At 43.0% G+C, this 24998-nt stretch overlaps 1 protein-coding gene across 1 annotated transcript in view; it reads right to left on the bottom strand.

The window, feature by feature from the left end:
* The window catches only part of AGA (aspartylglucosaminidase), a 51414-nt gene extending 26721 nt beyond the window's left edge, over positions 1 to 24693 (bottom strand). Inside the window, exons 1-3 of the mRNA XM_068269044.1 lie at positions 24550 to 24693; positions 15489 to 15642; positions 10218 to 10330 (exon numbers count right to left, since the gene is read on the bottom strand). Of these exons, the coding sequence (XP_068125145.1) occupies positions 10218 to 10330; positions 15489 to 15642; positions 24550 to 24673 (391 nt within the window). The 5' untranslated portion in view covers positions 24674 to 24693. The remainder of the gene's footprint in view (positions 1 to 10217; positions 10331 to 15488; positions 15643 to 24549) is intronic.
* Positions 24694 to 24998: the final 305 nt, after the last annotated feature.

Below are 24998 nucleotides of genomic sequence, written 5' to 3'. Positions count from 1 at the left end.
GGTTGTTACGATAAAAAATGTCAGTTAAATATATCATATAGGAGACAATCACAGTGATATGAAGTTTATTGGATTTACAGAAAGTGCACAATAATTGTTTAAATAAAATTAGGCAGGTGCATAAATTTGGGCACTGTTGTCATTTTATTGATTTCAAAACCTTTAGAACAAATTATTTGAACTCAAATTGGCTTGGTAAGCTCAGTGACCCCTGACCTACATACACAGGTGAATCCAATTATGAGAAAGAGTTTTTAAGGGGGTCAATTGTAAGTTTCCCTGAAGAGTAGTAACATGAGGGTCTTAAAACAACTCTCACATGACCTGAAGACAAAGATGGTTCACCATCATGGTTTAGGGGAAGGATACAGAAAGCGGCCTCAGAGATTTCAGCTGTCTGTTTCCACAGTTAGGAACATATTGAGAAAATGGAAGACCACAGGATCAGTCCAAGTTTAGGCTCGAAGTGGCAGACCAAGAAAAATCTCGAATAAACAGAAGCAAGGTGTGATGATTTGCTCAGCTGCCTGTGCAGGCAGGCAGCCCTTTGACCATTGTGTAGGTTTGCATGCTGCAGGACTCTGGAAAGAAGCGTCTGTCAGTTTTGCAGCTTGTGCTTGCAGAGGAATTTGCATACGTTGTCATGCAAATTGCCTGGCCACATTCATTGGAGGCGTGTACTATAAGTACTATGTCTTTCCCACAATGCTTGGCTGGTCATTTCCTTTCCATGGTCTGTTCCTGATGGACACTTCCGGAGTGTCAGCCATTGCTATCTAGTATAGTTAATTCCTGGGGGTTGCTTTAGGCTCCCCTGCTAGCCCAGTCAGGTTGTATTATCTGTATTGCCTGTTCTGTCTTGTCTTGCCTGTTTGCCATTGTCCTGTCCCTATGGTGGTTGACAGGAAATGGTTCTGATCTCTGTTCTTGGAGTATAGCTGGTGCAGCGGTTGCTACCAGCTATCTCTTCTGTTCTGTCTTCTGGGATCACGCTAGCTACTTTTTGCTAGCGCTGGGGATCCTTCTGTTCTGTCTCCTGGGATCGCGCTAGCTACTTTTTGCTAGCGCTGGGGATCCTTCTGTTCTGTCTCCTGGGATCGCGCTAGCTACTTTTTGCTAGCGCTGGGGATCCTTCTGTTCTGTCTTGTCTGTCGCGATTGCGCTGTCACCAGCGGCGGTTGATAGCGAATCGCTCTGTCTTGTTTGGATCGCACTGGCCTCTAGCGGTAGCGGCTGTGGATCCTTCTGATCTAGTTCCTGGAGTGTAAGCTGGAGCAGCGGTTGCTACCAGCTACCTCATCTGATCTGTCTTGTTTAGATCGCACTAGCCGCTAGCGTTAGCGGCTGTGGATCTTTCTGATCTGTGTTCCTGCTTGGATCACACTTGCTCTGGCGGAAGAGCGGTGGATCCTTTCTGCCTAGTTCCTGTTTTTCGTGTGTCTGTCTTGTCCGCTACGCTTGCTGCAGGCTCGGTGAGGTAACCGTTAAGCAAGCGCTCGCGTCCTCTGTTTCATGTTTGTCTGTTTATGGTTAGTTAGGCGTGCTTGTCTCTATTGTGCTTATCACGTGGAGATCGCGCATAACCGCGTGCACTGTTGCGAATGAGTGCGGTGTTCGCGGTTAGCTAGCGGTTGTTATTTTCCGTATCTCCTTATTGTATTTGCTGTGCCTTTGCTACCCTCGTATTCTATTCTGCTCTGCCTTGTGTCACGTCTGGCGATCGCACCTCTCGCGATCGCGTTCCTATTTCGTATCTGCTGTTGTGTGTGCGCGGTCGCGGGGTGGCGACTGGATTGGCGCACACACATACAACCTATCCCTTTGCTCAATTTCATTCGCAATCGCCTCTCTTGCGATTGCGTTCTGCGCTTCGTACAATTCCTGTCTGGCACTTGTGGAGGTACAGAGGATTGGTTCCTCTGCACTCCCCAGCGCCATCTGCCGACAGGAATTTTCCCTCTACGGGTGCGTAGCACCTTTTGCTGGGTTCCTGCAAATTATACGCTTGTGGAGGATTTCCGCCTTGTCAGCGCACGCGTTGTGCGCTGATCACGGGGAAAGTTCCGCAATCGTTACACAAGGAATGGTGAGAACAGTCAGAGTCAACCCACAGACCAGCACCAAAAACTTACAATGTCATCTTGCTGCAGATGGAGTCACTGTGTGTCAGAATTCTAGCGGTTTAGTTATGCAGGAAAAGCTGTCATATGTGTATGTTTTAATGTTCTATGCAAACTTTTTTTATTGTAAACTGTAAAGTTAGAGTACTTCTTTAAAATATTGCGCTAAGACATCTCAGCATATTCCAGGCTGTGAAGCTCATAAGATTATTTTAGTTACAGAAGCTAAAACATTTTTGTATGTTAGAAGCAACTTTCAAATGTCAAGGTTATATATAAGCGTACTGTGTGAAGAGAAACAAGTTTAAAATTCGCATTACTGCAGCAAATATATAATATATAATATATATATATATATATTATATGTTATATATACACACACACACAACACACACACACACACACACACACACACATTTGCTCAGTTATTCCGTATACATATTGATAATCATATTAATAATCAATACAGTTCTTCTAAAGAAAGAAATAATTATTGTTAAACCCTATAAAATATAATACTTTGAAATACATTTAAATGCTGGATTCTGCAGTGAAAGTTTTAAAAACACATTAGCTGTGTTCCACAAAGTTGTTTTGACTATGATTGTCCTTTGGAATGTCAATACAAGTTTGAAAGGTTTTTTCTATTGTCCCGTATTTAGGACAATTATGCCACCTGGCGGTTTCATAGTCTTATAATTAATATTAATATTATTAATACTGCTTGTTATTTACATTATGAAATAGTGACATCTGCCGATGGAAAGGCAAATATATAGAACATGATTTTATATTATTACATTTTAATGTGCAATATCTTATCTGATTAATTGTTTTAAGAATAATTATATACTAAGAATTATATAATAAGCTTTATATTTAAATAAGTATATTGGGGGAAGCCCTGTGTACTTCAATAAGCATCTAAATTGCTGTAGACTTTTTACTCGGTCAAAATGACCAGTTTTATGTCTGGGAAAGGACAGACACATTCCAAACTAATTAGCAGAAGGAAACATTATCAGAAATGCGTCATGAATTACATTGTTTAACGTTTGGAAGTCCCAATGTCTGGGGCAAATAAGTCAACCAGCAGACAAGATGGCTGGTGACGTCCATTTTTAATTAACTGCGTTAAATATGACCTATTAATCAGATGTCAAAATGTCAAACACTCCAAATGATGTAAATTCTCACAAGATAAGGTAATTAAGGAGTTTCTAAACAAAAATGTTATGGTTATTTTAAATGTCAACTATTTACAGTATTCAAAACAAAAATAGTGGGCTACGCACAGAAGTTTCAGCCAATCAGAACCTGGGATTTAGGGAAAGTCCAGATTAGGCAGCCATACTGCATCCAATCACTATAAAAGTAGGAGCTGAAAGCTCATGGTTTGCACAAGCCAACCTATCTCCTAGGAAGACACACGAGGCAGAAGCTACCTTCCCACACATGGTTCTAGATGCTGAAGAGATGACAGAGAAGGTGTAATATGCTTAATATTCTGGTGATTTACTTTATTAATTTTTCAGCATTAAGTTCTGTTAAGATGTTAGCAAGTTAGAAGTTTTTTTAGAAGCTATTTCTTATGCTACAAGTTTTACACAGCTACTAGATACACAGCTATTAATACAGATGAGACTACTTTTGATCTTATTCTACATAACACAACTGTTATTTTCTTTTTTAATGTACTTAGAAGATTGAAGATTGCTTGGCTCTAAAGCCTTGATCAGATGGAATACTGTTAGAAGGAAACACTACTTGGAACTGTTCACATTTTGTATATATGCTGTATGATAAGCAAATACAATTTTTGATATAAAATCATAAACTGAGTGCTCTGATTCATTTCAAGGTATACCGTCAATCTATAATTACTGTTATAGAGGGTTCAGACCCCGCTATGCTGGATTTATATGATGGCAACGCTTTAAAGGCTGGTCCTTTACTGAGTTAGCAATCATGAAAAAGGCAAGAACCGCTCAGGTTTTTGACAGTTGGCGCCCAACAGTTGATGGTTATCTTGATTGTTATCTTGAAAAATACTTTCTATGGTGGAAGCATTGACTATAGTCTTCTATCGCGATAAGAGAATAAAAAGTACTTATACACATATATAGAGTTGGTTATGCATATGAAGCATTTAAAATCTGAAGCAAAGGAGGAAGATATTCTTATGCTTTAAAATCTCATAGAAGAGAATTGCTAATGAGCACACTCAGTGTATAGTCTATGAAAACACTTAGAAGAGAAAATAAATACTTTGGCCTATTGAACCTAAGAAAAGGAATAGCGCTACATGTATTTTTCTGACAAAATGAAGCAGATTATATTGGAGCAGCATACTGAAGCAGATTATATAGCTACACATTATGAAAATGGCTACCTTAGAAGTGCAGAAAAAGCTCAGTGAAAAAGAAACGTGAGGGAGCAGTTTTTGTCAAACAAAGAACATTTTTTATATACATAAGGGATTCTGCTATCAAGAAAATTAACATTGTTTTTATACTAGACAATTGAACAGACTTTGTGATGAAAGCAAAGGCTCCTATAAATAACTTTTTGAGGAAAAATAAGAGAAAAATACTGTTTTAAAGATGTATGGTTCTTTTAAAATAGAAGACTGCAGATACAAGACAAGTTATAACAGGCATAAATGAGATGTAAGAAGAAATTTGTTTTTTGTTTTTATTTTTGTACTATTTTTTCTGAGATCAAGAATCCTTAGTGTATGCAGCATACCAGATGCCGACACAGGAGAAGACAAGACAATCCTCCAACTGACAGCAACACAATATCTATTCAGAAATAGACTTAAAGCGTTCAACCATTTGGCACACTTTACACAAGGAGATGCTGTATGCGAGAGTGATGCAGAGGAACCCTTTTCTCCACCCACAGCACAAACAGAGCCGCTTGAGGTATGCTAAATCATGTGAACAAGCCAACTTCATTTTGGAATAAGGTGCTGTGGACTGATGAAACTGAAATTGAATTATTTGGGCATAACAAGGGGCGTTATGCATGGAGGAAAAAGAACACAGCATTCCAAGAAAAACACCTGCTAAACCTCCAGTAAAGTATGGTGGTGGTTCCATCATGCTGTGGGGCTGTGTGGCCAGCGCAGGGACTGGAAATCTTGTCAAGTTGAGGGATACATGCATTCCACTCAGTATCAGCAGATTCTGGAAACCAATGTCCAGGAATCAGTGACAAAGCTGAAGCTGTGCCGGGGCTGGATCTATCAACAAGACAATGACCCTAAACACTGCTCAAAATCCACTAAGGCATTCATGTAGAGGAACAAGTACAATGTTTTGGAATGGCCACCTCAGTCCCCAGACCTGAATATAATTGAAAATCTGTGGTGTGAGTTAAACAGAGCTGTCCATGCTCGGAAGCCATCAAACCTGAATTAAATTAAGATGTTTTGTAAAGAGTAATTGTCCAAAATACCTTCAACCAGAACCTAGACTCATTGGAACCTACAGGAAGCGTTTAGCGAATGTAATCTGTGCAAAATGAGGATCTACTAAATATTGATTTCATTTTTTTTGTCCAAATTTATGCATCTGCCTAATTTTATTTAAACAATTATTGTACACTTTCTGTAAATCCAATAAACTTCATTTCACTTCTCAAATATCAGTGTGTATGTCTCCTATATGATATATTTAACTGACATTTTTTATTGTAACAACCAACGATTTATACAGGAAAATCGTGACAATTAACAAGGTTGCCTAAACTTTCGCATCCCACTGCATTGCATGTTAACTACATATTTAGCTGCCTGCAAGGAGTTCAGCTTTAAAACAAACTCCCCCCTTTCTAAGAATACTTCTGCGTATAGTTGAACATTTCTTGCTGTTAAATGACACACAATAACCTATAATGGCAATTTTTCACACAGCTGAAACCCCTGATTGGCTTGTGGAGAAAATGTGTGCAGATGGCTTGTTTCCAAGGTCACAAATGGATAGCAATACAACCACCAGGGCTTGTCTGATTACTGATCTTTAATGTTTAAAAAAATCATTACTAGTGCAGGAGGACAAGAGTCGTGTCAAACAAACACTTTTATTTATCATAAAATACGGTATGTATTTAAAACACATAATGGTTTAGCTTCTATTAGCCAAATGCGTTTTCAAAAAGCATTTGACTTACTGCACTGTCCACTCATTTGCATTGAGCAAGGCCATGGATCACAGGGTTGTAGCATACTGTAGCGACCTAGAAAAATATTTCAATATAAGTTCCTTTAACCTCTTCTTTTAAAGGACAACTGAAGTGAGAAGAATATGGAGGCTGCCATATTTGCTTCCTTTTAAACAATACCGGTTGCCTGACATCACTGCAGATCTATTTGGCTGCAGTAGTGTCTGAATTACACCAGAAACAAGCATGCAGCTAATCTTGTCAGATCTGACAATATTATCAGAAACATCTGATCTGCTGCATGCTTGTTCAGGGTCTGCGGCTAAAAGTAGATCAACAGGATAGCCAGGCAACTGGTATAGCTTGAAAGGAAATAAATATGGCCGCCTCCATGTCCATCTCCCTTCAGTTGTCCTTTAACACCTTCATGATTAGAGAAAGTTTGCTGTTTTGCAGTGATTATGCCCTATGATTACTAACCTGAAGGTTCAGTATATTACGAAGAAGATAGCACCTTTTTACAAGGAATTACGATCGGTGTTCAACTGTGATTCCTAGTCCACTGAAGACACGCCATTACAGCGCCATTCGATGGGTGTCGCACCACAATTGCTATATACACAAATGCAAATGCACAAAAAAATGCAGCAGGACTGAAGTTGGAAACATTCCCGTAGGATGTCCACTACCTAGCATTTTGTGATCTGCAATAGATCAGGATGCAATCGCAAAATGCTGACAGTGGAAAACAGCCTCTATGCTTTATTCACACTATGCACATTGCTGTGCCCATTTTAGCAATAATTATAGCGTGAATCAATGGTATCAGAAGTGCAGGGACTTGCTTAAGTGCTGCAGCGAATTGCCTCAGAGAGACTCAGAGGAAAAAATAAAAAGAATCAATGCTTACCTGGGGCATTCTTCCCACCCCAAAAACACATCTGAGTCCCTTGCCGTCTTCCGTTCAGCCGCAATCAGCCCTGGTAACAGGCTCAGTCGTGTCAGTCTGAGTCTACTGCGCATGCGCAGAAGATCCAGACTGATCCCGACTGAGCTGGTACTGGGCTGATTGCGGCTGAACGACTCACACGTGTTTATGGTGCTGGAGGAAGCCCTGGGTAAGTATAAATTCTTACTATTTTTTTAATCTCTTTAAAGGGACCTTGAGCTCTCTGTAAAATCGCAATATGGACTTACTTGGAGCTTCCCTCAGCCCACTGTAGCCCGCGAGGTGTCCCACAGTGCATCACTGTTGAATATGGCGTGTTCATGGCATGGATTAATATGACTATGGCATAGAGCCACATTAATCCATGCCATGCACTGATGAGGATGCAAGTGGTGAATACAAAGCCCGCATATGATTGGGCCACACACCAGCACCGCTTACCCAGACCCTCAAGACCATGCTGTGACCCCGGATCACCTGCGGATCTTTGACTCGGGTCCTCTGCAGAAAGGCAGCAGTAACTGGCCTTACCCTTGGGCCTCCCAGCAGCCCAGAAATTGCATCTCATCTGTCCAAGGGACAGGAAAGCACCGAGGAAAGGTAGGAGGATGTGGTATTTAAGTTGTATCTTGTGCTTTCTATCCCTTTGATAGGCAGGGCAATCTCATTGTTGACCTGTCGTGGAGCCAAGCGGAAACAGTCTGTATGCCTGTTGGATAAATTTGGCTCTGTAATAAGCTGACACAAAGAGATGGTCTGCATATTCAGCAGTATTGTACTGTGGGACACCTCAGAGCTCACTCCAACCTGAATAATGGCAAATACCTTTCTTTTTTAAGAAGGCAAACTTCTGTTTTGCATAGCATTTTAGATAGGAGGCTTTTTGGTCTCTCTCAGTCCCTTACACACTCCTAGGAATTCTGGTTCACCATGAGTTTGCTGGGCAATATGTAACTACAGAATATCATCATTAGTTAATTTATGATCTGCAGCTCTGTCTGTCTCTGGCATCAGACAAGCTTTCTGAGTGCTAGGCAGCCTGAGATCATAAATTAGAACTGCCCGAGGGAGCCTGGTCAGAAGCCTTTGTTGTCCCTCTGGGTAGGGTCACACTTGAAGCCGTGGGAATATGGCGGTGTTTTTCTGTGGCTGAATAAGCATTCTGGCTGGCAGCCAGCTGAGGACAGCTGACGTTCGGCAAAAGGGAATCACACACGTTGTGCGATGAAAAGCAACAGTGTTGGCTTTTTCCCCCACAGCGGAAAACTGCACATTGCTCCCAGTGCACTGCGATTGTGCATTGGGAAGCATTATATGCTTTTTCGAGGGGGGCCGGAGACTTCGGGCCATCCCCACTAAGACCACCAGACACAAGAACTCCTTCTTCCCTGCAGCCGTCAGCCTCCTGAACTCCTGTAACATTCTCCCACCCTCTATCTGTGCCTTACCACCTGCACAGTAGCGGTCTGTAATTAATACGCTTTTCAAAGCAACCTGCCATCACTCCTAACTGATTGGTCCTTGTCCCTGCACCCTGGTTAGACTCCAGCAGTGTCCTGGAATAATGCTTACGTCTGCTTAATGTATATTTGGGTACATACATTTCCTCTTTCTTGAGTGCAATATTCCTGCGTACGATGTTTTTACTGTCTGTCCTTTTGTATTGCACTGTATCTGTGATGCTCTCCTTTGCCTATGTACATTTCAGAGCTATGTATTGTGCCAAACCCAATTCCGGGCATGACCCAGTCATGCTTGGCGAAATAAAACTATTCTGATTCTGATGTGGAAAATGCCCACGCTTTTGGGCAAGTGTGACCATAGCCTCTGGCTGCAGGGATAGAATATAAAAATAAAAAACTTGCTCCAGAATGCACAGTGGCTCGTTCTTGACATAGGTTCATAAAAGGTTTGATTTTTAATATATTTAGAGTTTAATTAATTTAAAGTCAGTTTTATGAACAATCATATCATAAAAATCATTAAATACTACCAGGACCCCCCATATTATAAATAAAGCATAGCATCAGAGTACCAGTGGGCGCATGCAGCTTGTACATTAGCTCTGTGGGATGATTTTTCATCAACATACCCATCAGGAGGTGGATCTGTGCACATATCCATTTGTGCATTGAATTGGCACCTGTGGGCTTGGGTTGGTAAAGTCATGTGGATGTGGCTCCTCCCCCTGAGGGTTGCATGTGGTGTGGAGCACTGTGCACTATCAGTACAGTATAGAGTCTAGTGCATAGGGTTTTTTCCCCACTAAAGGTAGAAAGTTGGTAAATGGGAATTCAAAAAAATAAATAAAAAAAAATCAACCAGATACTTGTCCAAGAAGAGGGAGTGCTTTGGGTAGAGCCTTCCCGCTCCTCTTGCGGATCCCTTGTTCCAGTGCTGGCTCCCCCAGTAGCAGTACTCAACTAATTGGTCAGATTCTGCTTTCTGCTGCCGAAAGAGGCTTTGGAAGTCTTCGGGAGCCCGAGTGCTCTCAAAGAGGGGCTGCTCCGTGCTGTGCCTGCGCTAGCGCGCGCTCAATCATGCGCAGTATGGAACCTCTTCTGTACAGGAGCACTCAGGTTTCCGAAGACCTCCGAAGCCTCCCACGGCGGGAGATTCAAACCGGGAGCCAATGCTTAAACAAGGAGACCATTAGAGGAGCTGGAAGGTTCTATAGGACCCAGAGCCTTCCCTCTCCTTGGGCAAGTATCTGGTTGATTATTTTTTTTTCTTATTCCTATTAGCTTTGAAGTAGAATTATAGTCAAAATTTACTCCCTGCTCCAATAAATTAGCCACACCATTATGACCTTTTATTGACAAGCAATATGATCAGAAAAAGTTAATGAGAAGGTTAACAGCCTGCAGTTTTAATAAAGGGATTAAACAGCCATAACAAGGGATACATGCACAGTATCTTTTTTTTCTTGATATAAGTTGGGGCTTGGTTATAAACTTTAAATACCAATGAGGTCAACTTACCTGATTCCCCAACCAAAAATGTGTGCTTTGTGTGCTCCATCACAGCTCTGGCTACGCCAATTGCATTTTTTATCCTCTTGAGGCCCGCGACAGCACCAGCTTCCATTGTATTACTGAAATGCATAAACACAGTCATTGGCTATAGCTAAAACAGGTTCAAATTTCGCTATATACGGCTTTTCCATTATATTGTTTAAAAAATGACACATCTTGAAGAAACAGACATGTTTCACCACAGCATTTTTTCACTACTACTTCTTTCCATTAGATGATTGTTACTGTTTAGCTTTTCAGCCATGTGTGAACTGCCATCTTGATGAGGACAATGCCCTGTACAACAGCTTACCATGATTCAGTGTATCCTTTCCTTATGCACAGTGGACTTGGCTGTCCCATTCTGCTTCTGCTCTCTCTCTCTGGGAGCTGGATATTCCAAACCACACCCAGTGCTATAGAGAGCTGCAATGAAAGAAACCTAAAAGTGGTAGCCAAGGCCATGCTCACTCCAAAGAGGTGCCACAGAAGACTACAGGGTGCTGTGATGGCCTTCGACCTCAAGAAGGTAGATAGAACATAGAAAAGACCCGCCACTTACACTGCCTGGTGCAGGGCCACATGTAAGGGTGGAAATGCCCCATGCTGCTACTTCCCCCAACACCAGAAGCGCCCTATGAGAGAGAAGCTGGACCAGGCTGCCAGGTTTCCATTTAGTGCATGAAAGAGAATGGAAAATGTCAACATTGGCTAGTGAGGAGGATAATTGAACACTTCATAATTTCCCAGAGTTTAGCTTTAAAGCCCCACTCCAAGCACCAAAACATTTTTTTATACCTCTGTAGGTCTCCACTGCAGAGGCTATATTGGTCTGTGTAGAAGCGCATCAACTAGCTAATATCAGATGGATCATGTACTTTGTCAGGAGCCAATTTATTGCATCATATATTGTCACTGCTAAAGGCTGCAGACTTAAAAACACAAACATTGGTGCAGGACAGGAGGGGCTCCTTTTTTGCAGTCTCCAGTACGCAGATGCAGGTAGTAGTTGGGGGGGGAGGTATTTAGAGGTATACCTGTACATGGTGCTCCCTCCCGGTGACATTGTCTATTATTATTTATATAGCGCCGACATCTTACGCAGCGCTGTACAGAGAATATAGTCTTGTCACTAACTGTCCCTCAGAGGAGCTCACAATCTAATCCCTACCATTGTCGTATGTACAGTGTAGTGTATTTATTGTAGTCTAGGGCCAATTTAGGGGGAAGCCAATTAACTTATCTGTATGTTTTTGGGATGTGGGAGGAAACCTGAGTACCCGGGGGAAACCCACACAGACACGGGGAGAGCATACAAACTCCTTGCAGATGTTGACCTGGCTGGGATTCGAACCAGGGACCCAGTGCTGCAAGGCGAGATCGCTAACCACTACGCCACCGGCGGTCTATGATTCTGTCTGACTGAACCTCTCACCTGTTTTTGCAATTCCTGCAATATTTGGTACAACAGACATAGGTGTATACCATTACACTTGTTTAGCTGACAGGCTGTCTGTAGATTATATAAAATGACAGATAGCTGGCTGGTGTGAGCATTTGCTTCTCTTGTATTTTGCAAAGGCTGCAGACTTCTCAGAAAAATTGTCTGTCTTCCCTTTTTGTCTGAATAGAGGAATGATGCAGTCCAAGCAGCAGCATACCCATCCGTAGGCTGGTTCAGACTACCTGCAGTGGTGTGGTGAAGCCCAGAGGGGTCACCGTAGGAAACAGGCTTCATATTAATGCGGTAATCCCCGTCTGGCATCTGGCCAAGCAAGAAGTGATGCTCACTTCCTGTTGGCCAATCTATGACGTTTGGTCCTCCTCAGTGCATGGCAAGGATTTATATGGCTCTATGGGATAGGGCTTAGACCAGTACAACAGAGTAACCAAGCAGCTCGGGGTCACCCAAAATCAATAGGAAAGTATAGGGGTCTCTTTTAGTCCCCTATACTTTACTTGTGGTTTGTGTCTCCCCTAGCTGCTTGGTTACGGTTATGGTTTATTTAGGTTCCAATCCCACTACAGTGGAAAACATTTTTATGTCTGTTTAATTGTAATGAAAAACTAACAGTAATGGAAATGCAATTGCGATCTATGGATTGTGATCTATGCGGTCTGCGATCTTCTCAGAGAGAGTGTATGCATTTTCCATATAGCCTATGGTGGAAACGCATTTGCCCGAGGCACCAACCACAACAAAAAGGGACCATCGGAGAAGACACTACACTGCCCGCTCCTGCTGATCTCCATAGTCCGGCTAAAGTATGAACTTAGCCTCAGATCTCTGCCTGGAAGTTCTACTTTCCCATTACTCCACTTCTCATTTACTCCTGTACATTAAAAAGGCAAAATATCATGTGGCAAGTAAAAGTAAAAAAGTTTTTTTATCTAAGAACCTCCAATAAATGTTTCTACCACACACTCCAAGAGCCTGGTGTAATAAAACCTCAAACAGACTTTAGGGTATTACATATTGATGAAAAATAATCAGCTCAAACCAGAACTTAAAAGGGTCCAATCATTATTGAGACAGTCCCAGACAAGGCATTATGCTGCATAGTTATGAACTATGACTAAGGAGCGATTACAACTCTGATACACGAGAATAATGCCTTGTTCATGACTTGGACCCTTGTGCGTTCTGATTTGTGCAGATACCTTTCATCAATATGTGATCCGGAAACCTTATCCTACTCCTGGATCGTATTGGCGGGGCGGTGAGCGGTGCTCTTCCTTATTGTTTGTTCATACAGACTTTAGGGTATATCACAGTAATTATGTCTAGCCGATACCCTGTAAGAGTTGTGCATGCTTGGCTGAATTGCATTAGCAGTCCTGCAGAGAAAGGAGAATCAAGAATCTCTCAGTGCAGGAAAAACAAAAGCAGTTGGCCAAAGGGAGAGGAAAAAAAAAATCAATCCTAACCAATTGCCATTTGTTCAAATTGTCTTTTGCATAGATAATGGGGAAGTCTTTACCAACATCGAACTGTAGGCTGGCAATCAAAAGCATTTTTTTAAATCCATGAAACGTTTATTACTGTAAGGCACTTTGCATACTCTGATCAGTGATTATGGGAGAACATAGTTAATACCACAGACATGGTCTGGACTTATAAAAAAAAAAAAGTCTGCTCTTAAAAATGTAGAAGTTTAAAACAGAAAAAAGCCTTGTCACGTTCCCAATCTTGTATTCTACTATGGTAGCTAACGCCAGGCAATCTGGCTGCAGTAAATGTGTTTTAAGTATTGAGAATCACGACTGCCCAAATGACTAGAAAGTAGCGACTGTGTGATTGCAACTGAGCAAGGGACACACTAAAATAACTTAAACAGTCCAAATGTATTTACAGGGGGAAAAAAAAAGAAAAAAAAATACATGTCACTGTGTCTATTACTCAACTGCTGGATCACTTACCTTTCAATGATCTTTGCTATAGTTTTATACTTTGTCACCTAATGTCAAAACAACAATGTACACCTTTCTCTAGAAAATAAGTTTTCAAATAAGACACCAGAGTGAATACACAAAAGTAAATTTACAATAATACAGGTCCTACAAGGAATACATAGCTAGAAGTGATACATTTGTGTAAGATTCATTTTTTTAAAGGGAACCCAAAGTGAGAGGGATATGGAGGCTGACATATTTATTTTCCTTTTAAAGCATACCAGTTGCCTGGCAGTTCTCCTGATCCTGTGTCTCTAATACTTTTAGCCATAGCACCTGAATAAGCATGCAGCAGATCAGGTACCCTGACTCAGTTTTTACTAAATTAGCCGTATGCTTGTTCCAGGGTTTTGACTCAGACACTACTTAAGCCAGTAGATCAACATGGCTGCGAGGCAACTGGCATTGTTTACAAGGAAATAAATAGGATAGCATCCGTATCCCTCTCACCTCTGGTTTCCTTTAACCACCCTGGCGTTCTGATTAAATCGCCAGGGTGGCTGCGGGAGGGTTTTTTTTAAATAAAAAAAAAAGTATTTCATGCAGCCAACTGAAAGTTGGCTGCATGAAAGCCCACTAGAGGGCGCTCCGGAGGCGTTCTTCCGATCGCCTCCGGCGCCCAGAATAAACAAGGAAGGCCGCAATGAGCGGCCTTCCTTGTTTTGCTTAGATCGTCGCCATAGCGACGAGCGGAGTGACGTCATCGACGTCAGCCGACGTCCTGACGTCAGCCGCCTCCGATCCAGCCCTTACCGCTGGCCGGAACTTTTTGTTCCGGCTACGCTGGGCTCAGGCGGCTGGGGGGACCCTCTTTCGCCGCTGCTCGCGGCGGATCGCCGCAGAGCGGCGGCGATCAGGCAGCACACGCGGCTGGCAAAGTGCCGGCTGCGTGTGCTGCTTTTTATTTTACGAAAATCGGCCCAGCAGGGCCTGAGCGGCAGCCTCTGGCGGTGTTGGACGAGCTGAGCTCGTCCAGACCGCTCAGCAGGTTAACTATTCACCTGATAGTCTGAGCTGACTACAGAAGGTCAATGAAATTCAAAAAAATGCAGCTTACATGCAAATGTAACACACTGTTGGTCACATTTGATGCTGCCGAGTACTTGCATTACATGTCCAGAGCAGTCATGCATGGGGTTACAAACACTGCCCTTCAGGCACTTGGAGGCTGAACTACCCACAAAACAACTGAACTCCACACTTCACTATGCTATTAGAATCTTAATGTGCGTACACATTCAATTTTGATTGGGCGATTTTACCACTTCCATATAGTATGATAGGTTATCTACACAATCTGTTCAAAGTATGTCAAATCTTGTGGCCCTCATACTACATGGAAGAGGTAAAACTGGCCAATAAAAATTGGATGTGTGTACGCACCCTTAGGTGAAAGCTGCAACGGTCAAAAGGCCCCATCCAGTCTCAGTTTGATGCACATAAGGAGAGTACAAAGTCCATAGCACAACCGAGCATGGGTAACTACACTTTCATTGCATGGTTACACAGCAGTACACCATCAGGTTAGCATAACATTTCAGGCGGGAGGTCCTTTGTCAAGTGCTGATGAAATGTTGTGCTGACCAGATAGAATATTGCTTTGTAACCATACAATTATTAGTGTCATATCCTGTGCAAAGGCTGAGCTCTAATCATAGTGTTCTTCCAGACAAGCACACTGTTCTGCCTCCTGTGTGGAAGAGAGCCAACGCAACAGTGGAACCACCCGGAGCTGGCGAATGAATCTCTGTGATCATCTACAACAAGAATAAAATGAGAACATACCCATTCATAATCATAGCATCCAGTGTGGTCTCTCCAGATTCATCAGGACTTCCTCCATATCCTACAGTGCCATCACACTGATCAACTTCACACTGCGTACAGCCTTTCTCAACTGTGTCCAAAGCTGACCCGCCGCTTGCTAGAACTCTCCATGCTAAACAGAAAAACAGATTTGTTATATCACGTTTATAAATTACCATATTTTGGGTAAAATTTGGGGGGAAAAGTGGGTCTTATGGTCTGAAGGTAAAAAAAAAAAAATAAGAAAATGCAGAGGTGCACAGGGAGCCACTCTTACCCTTCTAGTGCCATGCTCCTCTCTCCATCTGGCTTGTCCAGGAATCCCTCTTCTCCTCCAGTGTGAGTGGCATCTCCTGGCATAGCTATGCACAGCCGCCTGCCACTGTATACAGCTCAGGGCCCCGATCCGCGTGGCCTCCGTCGCCTTCCATTGCAATCTCCTGCATAGCGGTGCACAGCAGCCAACCGCCGCTGTACAGCTGTGTCCCCTGTCCATATGGCCACCGTCTTCTTCTGCATTGGTCCGGTGGCTATTGTTACACAAGAGCACATTACACATGCGCACTTTAACATGACCCCAGCACACATGCGCCTCTTGTGTAACAATAGCCACATTACCAATGCGGAAAAAGACAGAGGCCACATGGATGGGGACCCAGAGCTGTACAGCGGCAGGCGGCTATGCCAGGAGATGCCACACACGGCAGAGGAGAAGAGGTACGCTTAAGAAGATGCCCAAGAAGAGAAAGGATGCCTGGACAAACCGGAACCAAGTGGGAGGAGTGCGGTGGCAGAATCAGGTGAGAGCTGAATAGTTAGGTGCTGTTAGTGTAGTGTAGCTTAGCTGAGAGAGCAGGAGAGGGTTAGTGTAGTGTAATGTACTGTATAGTGTAGTGTAAGTGGTATTTTCTTTGATACAAGTTGCCCAACAGCCCAGCTGATGCGTTTGGCTGCAGTGGTGTCTGAATAACACCAGAAACAAGCATGCAGCTAATCTTGTCAGATCTGACAATAATGTCAGAAACACCTGAACTGCTGCATGCTTGTTCAGGGTCTATGTCTTAAAGTATTAGGGCTGATTCACACTACAAGAGATTTCTATGCGCTTTGTGATTTGTAAAGCTCTTGCTGTTATCCTATGTGTGTGTTCACACTGGAGCAATGTGATTATAAAAATCCCCCATAGCATTGCATTAACAAGAGCTTTACAAATCACTAGCGCTAAAAAAAACTCTTGTGGTGTGAATCAGCCCTTAGAGGCAAAAGAACAGCAGGACTGCCAGGCAACTGGTATTGTTTAAAAGAAAATAAATATGGCAGCCTCCATATACCTCTCACTTCAGTTGTCCTTTAAGAAAAATAATTTCTGTCTATAGTTACTGATCTTGCTACTTTTTTTATTTGGATCCTAGGGGTCGGTTTGTTAAGCTTGGCAATCCAAACTTCATTTGCCACTTTTTTTGTTTTCAGTTTTTTAAAATATGATTACCACATTTACAATGCTACACTTATAAAAAGTCAATTATATTTGGTCACAGTCAATCAGTACTTGATCACAAGTATGTTGAGCCCTAATTTCTACCCTTTGTTTGAATTGAGCTCTCTTTGTTGTTTGTCTAATTTGTTCTCATTGTTTGAATAAAGTAATTAATCGCCAACTGCAACCATTACTTCTCAGTAGAAGTAGCAGTAAATAACCCACTGACTGACATGTACTGCAGCCAAGTACAGCTACTTTTTAAAGTGGTAATCCGCAGCAAAAGTGAAGAACAGAGCAGTCTGTAAAAAAAATAAAATTGTTCTCTACTTAGCTTTACTGAAGTTTATGGGTTTCACTACAGCAGCAGGGTGAATATAGCTGATTGCTGCTTTATACAGTGGTTTGCAAAACCTTGAAGTTTTCCACATTTTGTCATATTACCATATTACCACATATATATGCCACAAACATGAATCAATTTTATTGGAATTCCACGTGAAAGACCAATACAAAGTGGTGTACACGTGAGAAGTGGAGTGAAAATCATACATGATTCCAAACATTTAAAAAAATACATAACTGCAAAGTGGGGTGTGTGTAATTATTCAGCCCCCTGAGTCAATACTTTGTAGAACCACCTTTTGCTGCAATTACAGCTGCCAGTCTTTTAGGGTCTCTAGATGTGCAAAGCTCTAGATGTGAGCTTTGCACATCTAGAGACTGAAATCCTTGCCCATTCTTCTTTGCAAAAAAGCTCCAGCTCAGTCAGATTAGATGGACATCATTTGTGAACAGCCGTTTTAAGATCTTGCCACAGATTCTCGATTGGATTTAGATTTGGACTTTGACTGGGCCATTCTAACACATGGATATGTTTTGTTTTAAACCATTCCATTGTTGCCCTGGCTTTATGTTTAGGGTTGTTGTCCTGCTGGAAGGTGAACCTTCTTCCTCAGTCTCAAGTCTTTTGCAGACTCCAAGAGGTTTTCTTCCAAGATTGCCCTTTATTTGGCCCCATCGATCTTCCCATCAACTCTGACCAGCTTCCCTGTCCCTGCTGAAGAGAAGCACCCCCAGAGCATAATGCTGCCACCACCATATTTGACAGTGGGGATGGTGTGTTCAGAGTGATGTGCAGTGTTATGGTTCATACACACTTGAGATAAAAGTCTTTGGAAAAGGCAAGATCACAGACCAATTTTACCCCCTTCCATGTAGTATGAGAGCCATACTCTACACAGTCTATTCTATGGAGCTGCACTCCCCATCAAATAAAATCTTTGCAGGATGCTGCACACAAAGATGCCCGTACACACTCAAAAGATCATTATCTGCAAAAGATCTGTTCCTGCAAAAGATCCATTCCTGCAAAATGCATGCATAGTCTATGAGATCTGCAGATCCTCATACACACTTGGTTTAACAGACTTCATCTGCATATCTGGCAATCATCTGCAGATCTGAAGATCCATCCTGGTTTATCTGATCTGCACATGATTGTCTGTTAAACCAAGTGTGTATGAGGATCTGCAGATCTCATAGACTATGAATGCATTTTGCAGGAATGGATCTTTTGCAGGAACAGATCTTTTTGCAGATAATGATCTTTTGAGTGTGTACGGGCATCTTTGTGTGCAGCATCTTGCAAAGATTTTATCTGATGGGGAGTTCAGCTCCATAGAATAGACTGTGTAGAGTATGGCTCTCATACTACATGGAAGGGGGTAAAATTGGTCTGTGATCTTGCATTTTCCAAAGACTTTTATCTCAAGTGTGTATGAAGCATTAGTTTTCCGCCACACATAGCGTTTTGCATTTTGGCCAAAAAGTTCCATTTTGGTCTCGTCTGACCAGAGCACCTTCTTCCACATGTTTGCTGTGTCCCCCACATGGCTTGTGGCAAACTGCAAACGGGACTTCTTATGCTTTTCTGTTAACAATGGCTTTCTTCTTGCCACTCTTCCATAAAGGCCAACTTTGTGCAGTGCATGACTAATAGTTGTCCTATGGACAGATACCCCCACCTGAGCTGTAGATCTCTGCAGCTCGTCCAGAGTCACCATGGGCCTCTTGACTGCATTTCTGATCAGCGCTCTCCTTGTTCAGCCTGTGAGTTTAGGTGGACGGCCTTGTGTTGGTAGGTTTACAGTTGTGCCATAATCCTTCCATTTCTGAATGATCGCTTGAATAGTGCTCTGTGGGATGTTCAAGGCTTTGGAAATCTTTTTGTAGCCTAAGCCTGCTTTAAATTTCTCAATAACGTTATCTCTGACCTGTCTGGTGTGTTCTTTGGACTTCATGGTGTTGTTGCTCCTAATATTCTCTAAGGGCTGAGACACACCAGAAAAGCCCCCCAAACTCTAGAGGTTTCAAAAGCTCTTACCAATCTAATGCTATGTTTTTTGTTTTTTTTACAAAACCTCATCGCTCCAGTGTGCATAGACACATAGGATAACATTAGCAGGAGGTTTCAAAAACTCAAAACGCTCAGAAAAACTCCTCTGGTGTGCACTAGGCCTTAGACAACCTCTGAGGCTGTCAGAGAGCAGCTGTATTTGTACTGACAGATTACACACAGGTGCACTCTATTTAGTCATTAGCACTCATCAGGCAATGTCTATGGGCAACTGACTGCACTCAGACCAAAGGGGGCTGAATAATTACGCACACCCCACTTTGCAGTTATTTGTTTGGAAAAAAATATTTGGAATCATGTATGATTTTCATTCCACTTCCACGTGTACACCACTTTGGGCTCTATTCATAAAACATTTGCGGAAAAAAAAATCTTAGAGGGAAAACACCACATCCGTATTTTAGACTTTTGTGTGCTAATTCATAAAAAAGTTTACACTTGCGATAAAAGGTCGAGGAATTCCTGCACTAAACTAGCAGTGCTGGCTGAATTGATACATTTTCCCTGTGCAGAGACAGAGTTACTATAAAGGAGGCAGCCCAAACTTCCCTTTAGATGTGCATTTTTTATTTTTTTTTAAACTTCCTCTCATTGCCCTGAATCTTCTCTGAATCTGTCTATTATGCTGGGCATACACGGAGCGATCCGGCGGCTCGATTAGCCGCTGGATCGACTCCCGCCCCTTCCCCGCTGCCACCCGGATCGATTCCCGCTCCTCCCCGCGGGCGCTTCCTTATCTTCCGCTCGATTCCCCGCTATTGTCCGCCAGCGTGGATCGAGCGGGGAATCGATCCGCGCGGTGATCGGACCTGTCGGATATTATGAATCAAGCCATCAGCGGCTCGATTGATAAGAGAAGGTCGACCCGTGTATGCCCAGCATTAGTCTTTCTAAACAATCTATTTAATTGCCGCAGCTTAGAAGAACTTCAAGAAATGTTACACATGCAGGCTTTCTGATGTGAAATTTATCTGAAAACAGGTACCCAAGGGGTTAAAAAACACAGCCTGGGTATTCTGGGATGCCTTGTTTTGTTCTGCTCTCACTGCTGCTGCTGCCTGGGAGGTCTGTCTCCATTAGCTTGCCTGGCTTATCTCCTTTTCTAAACAGTCGGTATTCTCCGTTCCCATTCCGCTTGCTCTAATCTTTATGAATTGACATGTTGTGACATGTGTTGTGATAATCACCGCATAAGGTAGTAATTTCCCGCACTGCTCAGGAATGTCAGCTTTTCATGCGGAAACAGCTTTTATGAATGGACACTTTGCTAAATGGTCGGTAAAGTCAGCTGTTTTGAGCATTACCGCATGCGGGAATGCTTTATGAATAGAGGCCTTTGTATTTGGCTTTCACGTGGAATTCCAATAAAATGATTCATGTTTGTGGCAGTAATATGACAAAATGTGGAAAACTTCAAGGGGGCCGAATATTTTTGCAAACCACTGTAACTAGTGATCATTAGCAGCAATCATTTAAACTGACCATCAGTTTCATTACTATGGTGAGAATCGCCACAATTTCCACACATCATTATCACCTTTATAAATAGATCCTAAGACAGCAAGGTAACTTACAAATTGACAGCATAGTTAAAGCTAAAGTTAAAACACGACAGCAAGTTAAAGAGAGCCCGAGGTGCAGTTATAAAAAAAAAAAAACAACTAGGCTACCTGATCCAAGGGGCTAGGTGGACCAGGTAGCCGCCATCCCAACAGCTATGTTGGCCCACATGTCCTTTCTTTCACTTTCGTGACCTCTGGGGTCATGACGCTGGAAGGAGAGAGAGATTCTCTCCCAGCATGCAGGGAGGTGGGGAGCAGCAGGGGGCTTGGCCAGGGAGAGACAGCTGCTCAAAGGCAGCTGTGGAAAGCCTGCAAAAATGCCCCCAGTGGGCGTTTTGAGCAGGCAATACCTCTCTCCTCCCATTACCCTCCAGAATAGCGACAATCATTGTTGCTAATTCTGGGGGCTCTAGCGCAGCGGTGGGGGCAGAGAGCGGTATGGGGGGTACACAGAGGCATGTCATGAGGCAAGAAACATGCCTCTGTTTCCCATCTGCCCCCCCTGCCTCAGGTTCTCTTAAAGCGTCCTTTTATACATGGTGCGTTTTGCGAGTGGCAAAATGGCTACTGCATCACATTGCACAATTACACACACTTTAGTATATGCAACACACTGCATTGACAGGGAAATTGGAGGCAACCTGTCTTCAAGCTACGACTAAGGACCCGGCAGGGTCAGAAACGCGTCAGCTTGCATGCGGCCCTATTTTGCTACTTTTCTATGATGACCTAATAAAAGGATTTATGGTTTTATCCTATGAAAGGTGTGCGGAGGAATTTTTGAACATCTGTCTTCAAAAAAGTCGCACCCTTCAGACACGTATATACAGCTGGACAGGAATCAGAATTCGTTTATTTCGAATTCTGATTCCTGTCCAGCTGTATATACATGTCTGAAGGGTTTTTTGAGTTGGGTGACCTTATAGCAGATCAGAGCGTCACCTCTTGGTTTATGGCTTATATATACACAGCTGGACAGGAAGTACATTATCTGAAAATCTGCATCTGCGCACCGCAAAAGCACCAAAAATTTAAAATGTGCACGGTCCCATTGACTTTCACCTTCCTGTGTCTGCTGGAGCACTTAGGTTGCATCACAGGAAGTGTGTCATGTTCTATTGTTTTTAACTTGTGACGAGCTGTTTTAGGAAAGGGTAAGGAGATGTGAAACACAGATTTTTTTTTTTTTTTAAATACGGCTCACAGACTTTTATTATGTCCAAATATATACATTTTCCTCATCTTGCGATTCTGCCTAGTGTGTACCTTTCCCATTGCTCCGCCTGGCCCATCATTCCATCGTTGACACGGTTGTAGCTATCAGGGCTGTGGAGTCGGTACAAAAATCCACCAACTCCGACTCCTCAGTTTAGGATTCCACCGACTCCTCGACTCCGACTCCTCTAATTTGCATATTACAATCTTGTTGATTGAAAGTATGTAACATGAAATTCGTCTCTTAACTGCCAACGCTTAGGAATTTTAAAAGACAACTGAAGTGAGAAGAATATGGAGACTGCCATATTTATTCCCTTTAGTCATAGACTACAACTAGTCTTTGGTAAGAGTACTTGCAAAAGGTACAAGCCGGAACAAAGAACATCTATCAGGCCCTAGGCAATGTAACTGTGGGTACATGTAAGGGTGATGTGCAGGTACTCTGCAGGGGAATAAGGAGATTCTTCCTCTATTACACATTCTTCATGCACAATCTGAACCACCATGCACAATCTGAACCACCTTTATGGGTGATAGACAACACCTCTGTGTTCAATGTGCACAACATTCTCAGTGGATTCCCTGCAGCTCTGTGAAGAGTGCATATGTAGAGTATAGTACTACTGTGTAACAAAGTAAACCTGAGACAGATAAAATTAAAGTTTTATACATACCTGGGGCTTCCTTCAGCCCCCTTCAGGCTAATCAGTCCCTCGCTGTCCTCCTCCGCCACCTTCTTCTGCTATGGGTCCAAGTACTTGAGCCAGTCTGGCGTAGTGCGCATGCACACACTCCACCGCCGGGAGCGTACTACACCTGCGCAGCACTGTTGCGCAGGTGCAGAACGCTCCTGGCTGTGGAAGCGGCATGCGGCTGGACTGCGCTGACTGGCTGAATTACTAGGACTTATAGCAGAAGATCCAGGTGGCGGAGGTGGACAGCGAGGGACTGATTAGCCTTAAGGGGGCTGGAAGAAGCCCCAGGTATGTATAAAACTTTTCTTTTACTCCTTCTCAGGTACCATTTAATTCATAGTCACCAAACCAAATTTTAACATATCAAATTATTTGATTTCATGAGCAAAGAAAGTGCGTACATTTGCATAAATCAGAATCAACACAGAATTATTTCCATCTCATTGACCATCTCTATTAGTGACATGGCTACACATCAGGCTTTATACTTACAGCGTATGTTATTTAGTATATATAAGAGATTCCTGTGTACACATCATATATACAGTCAAAATCAGATGTGTATGTCTGACTTTAAAAATACGGGGACTGCTTTATTGAAGCAGCACAAGTAACTAATTTTGATTGGTTTATTTCATTTTTGTGGACTAAGCACAGCTATTACTGTATGTATAAATTATTTATGATGACTATTATCTGAGAAATAGAACATTTTATCATATTTTCTATTTTATTACAGTTTAAATTCATTAGGAGTCGGAGTCGGTGCATTTTTTCCCGACTCCAGGCACCCAAAATTGCCCCGACTCCGACTCCACAGCCCTGGTAGCTATTACACCAAAAAGCCTTCAGAACTTCCTGAGCAATCTTTGCAACTACTCCATTGTCTGCTATGCCTCCCTTATCTATTGTACAGTGCTGCCGAGTAGTTCCGAGGACGAGTGCATCAATTCCGCGCATGCGTAAGATCAAGTTCACGCATGCGCAGGTCAAATTGCTACACCTGAGGACATCGCTGAAAGATGGGCCAGACAGAGGAACAGGAATGCGCCACCATCCAGAACCTTCCCTTTACTAAGTATCAAACATGAAATGAGCTTCCACATTTTTGGCAACAAATATTTGCATTGTGTAAAAATACTGCCAGGGTACTTATCCGTTAGCCGGGCGCATCCTCTAGGTGGCGACAAAACTCCACCAGAGTTACATCTTTCCCTACTATCCATGTCGGCCTGGAGGGGGAATAGTAATTAGCGCCACCTGCCGGATGCGCCCGGCTAACGGATAAGTACCACTGCCAGTTTTTGTAGTTCATCTGTCGCAAAAGAGAAAAAAAAAGTGACAACTGGACACAAAATTACAGTGTACATCATGCATAATGCGTTAATCAGAACTTTGTAGGCCAATGATATCATGCTAAATCTGGGTTTTGTAGGCAGCCTGAAATCAGGCAAAGCGAATGAGCATTTCCTGCCTGAGTGCCTGTTGAATTGCCCCAGTACAAAGCAGCATCTCAGTGACCATCCCTGGTCGGTATCTCTCCTAGTACTCTGCAGAAACAGTATCAGCTGACCCTGAGCCCCGATCACATGACAGCCAGCACATGCGCGCTCCCGGCAGTCACTTTGCGGGGCTCAGGGGGGAGTACGAGGCGCGCTCCAGTCATCACCTGTCTGCGTTGCGCTCCGGAAAGCCCACGTGTTGATGACCAGAGGCAATGCGGGCGCCTGCGAGTACACCGCACACAGCTGCGCCGCCAGCACGTACAGCAGCGAGGAGCAGCCGCCCTCCATGTCTCGCTGTGCTGCTGTTGCACCCGGAAACAGGGAGGGAGCTGACTGCTGGGGGAGGGCTAATACAGCGCCGTGCACGCTATACTGATTTGTTACACAGACAGAGTTGTAGAAGAGGAACTGTCATACGAGTGACATTGTAACGCCAGGGATAGCGTGTGGGCATTATTCTATTACGATTGCTGTAGTGTTGAGCTAATTTGGGATCGTGCAGCTTTTATTTCTATTGTGCAGGTCCCAACTTATCTGCAGGAATTTTTTTCACGCATTGGAGATGTTTGGCAGCCACTGTAGTTACTTATATACTATGGTGTTAGTCTACTTT

This window comes from Hyperolius riggenbachi, chromosome 1, assembly GCF_040937935.1.
Source record: "Hyperolius riggenbachi isolate aHypRig1 chromosome 1, aHypRig1.pri, whole genome shotgun sequence".
Lineage (NCBI taxonomy): Eukaryota > Metazoa > Chordata > Amphibia > Anura > Hyperoliidae > Hyperolius > Hyperolius riggenbachi.
This window is presented reverse-complemented; position numbering and strand designations above follow the sequence as displayed.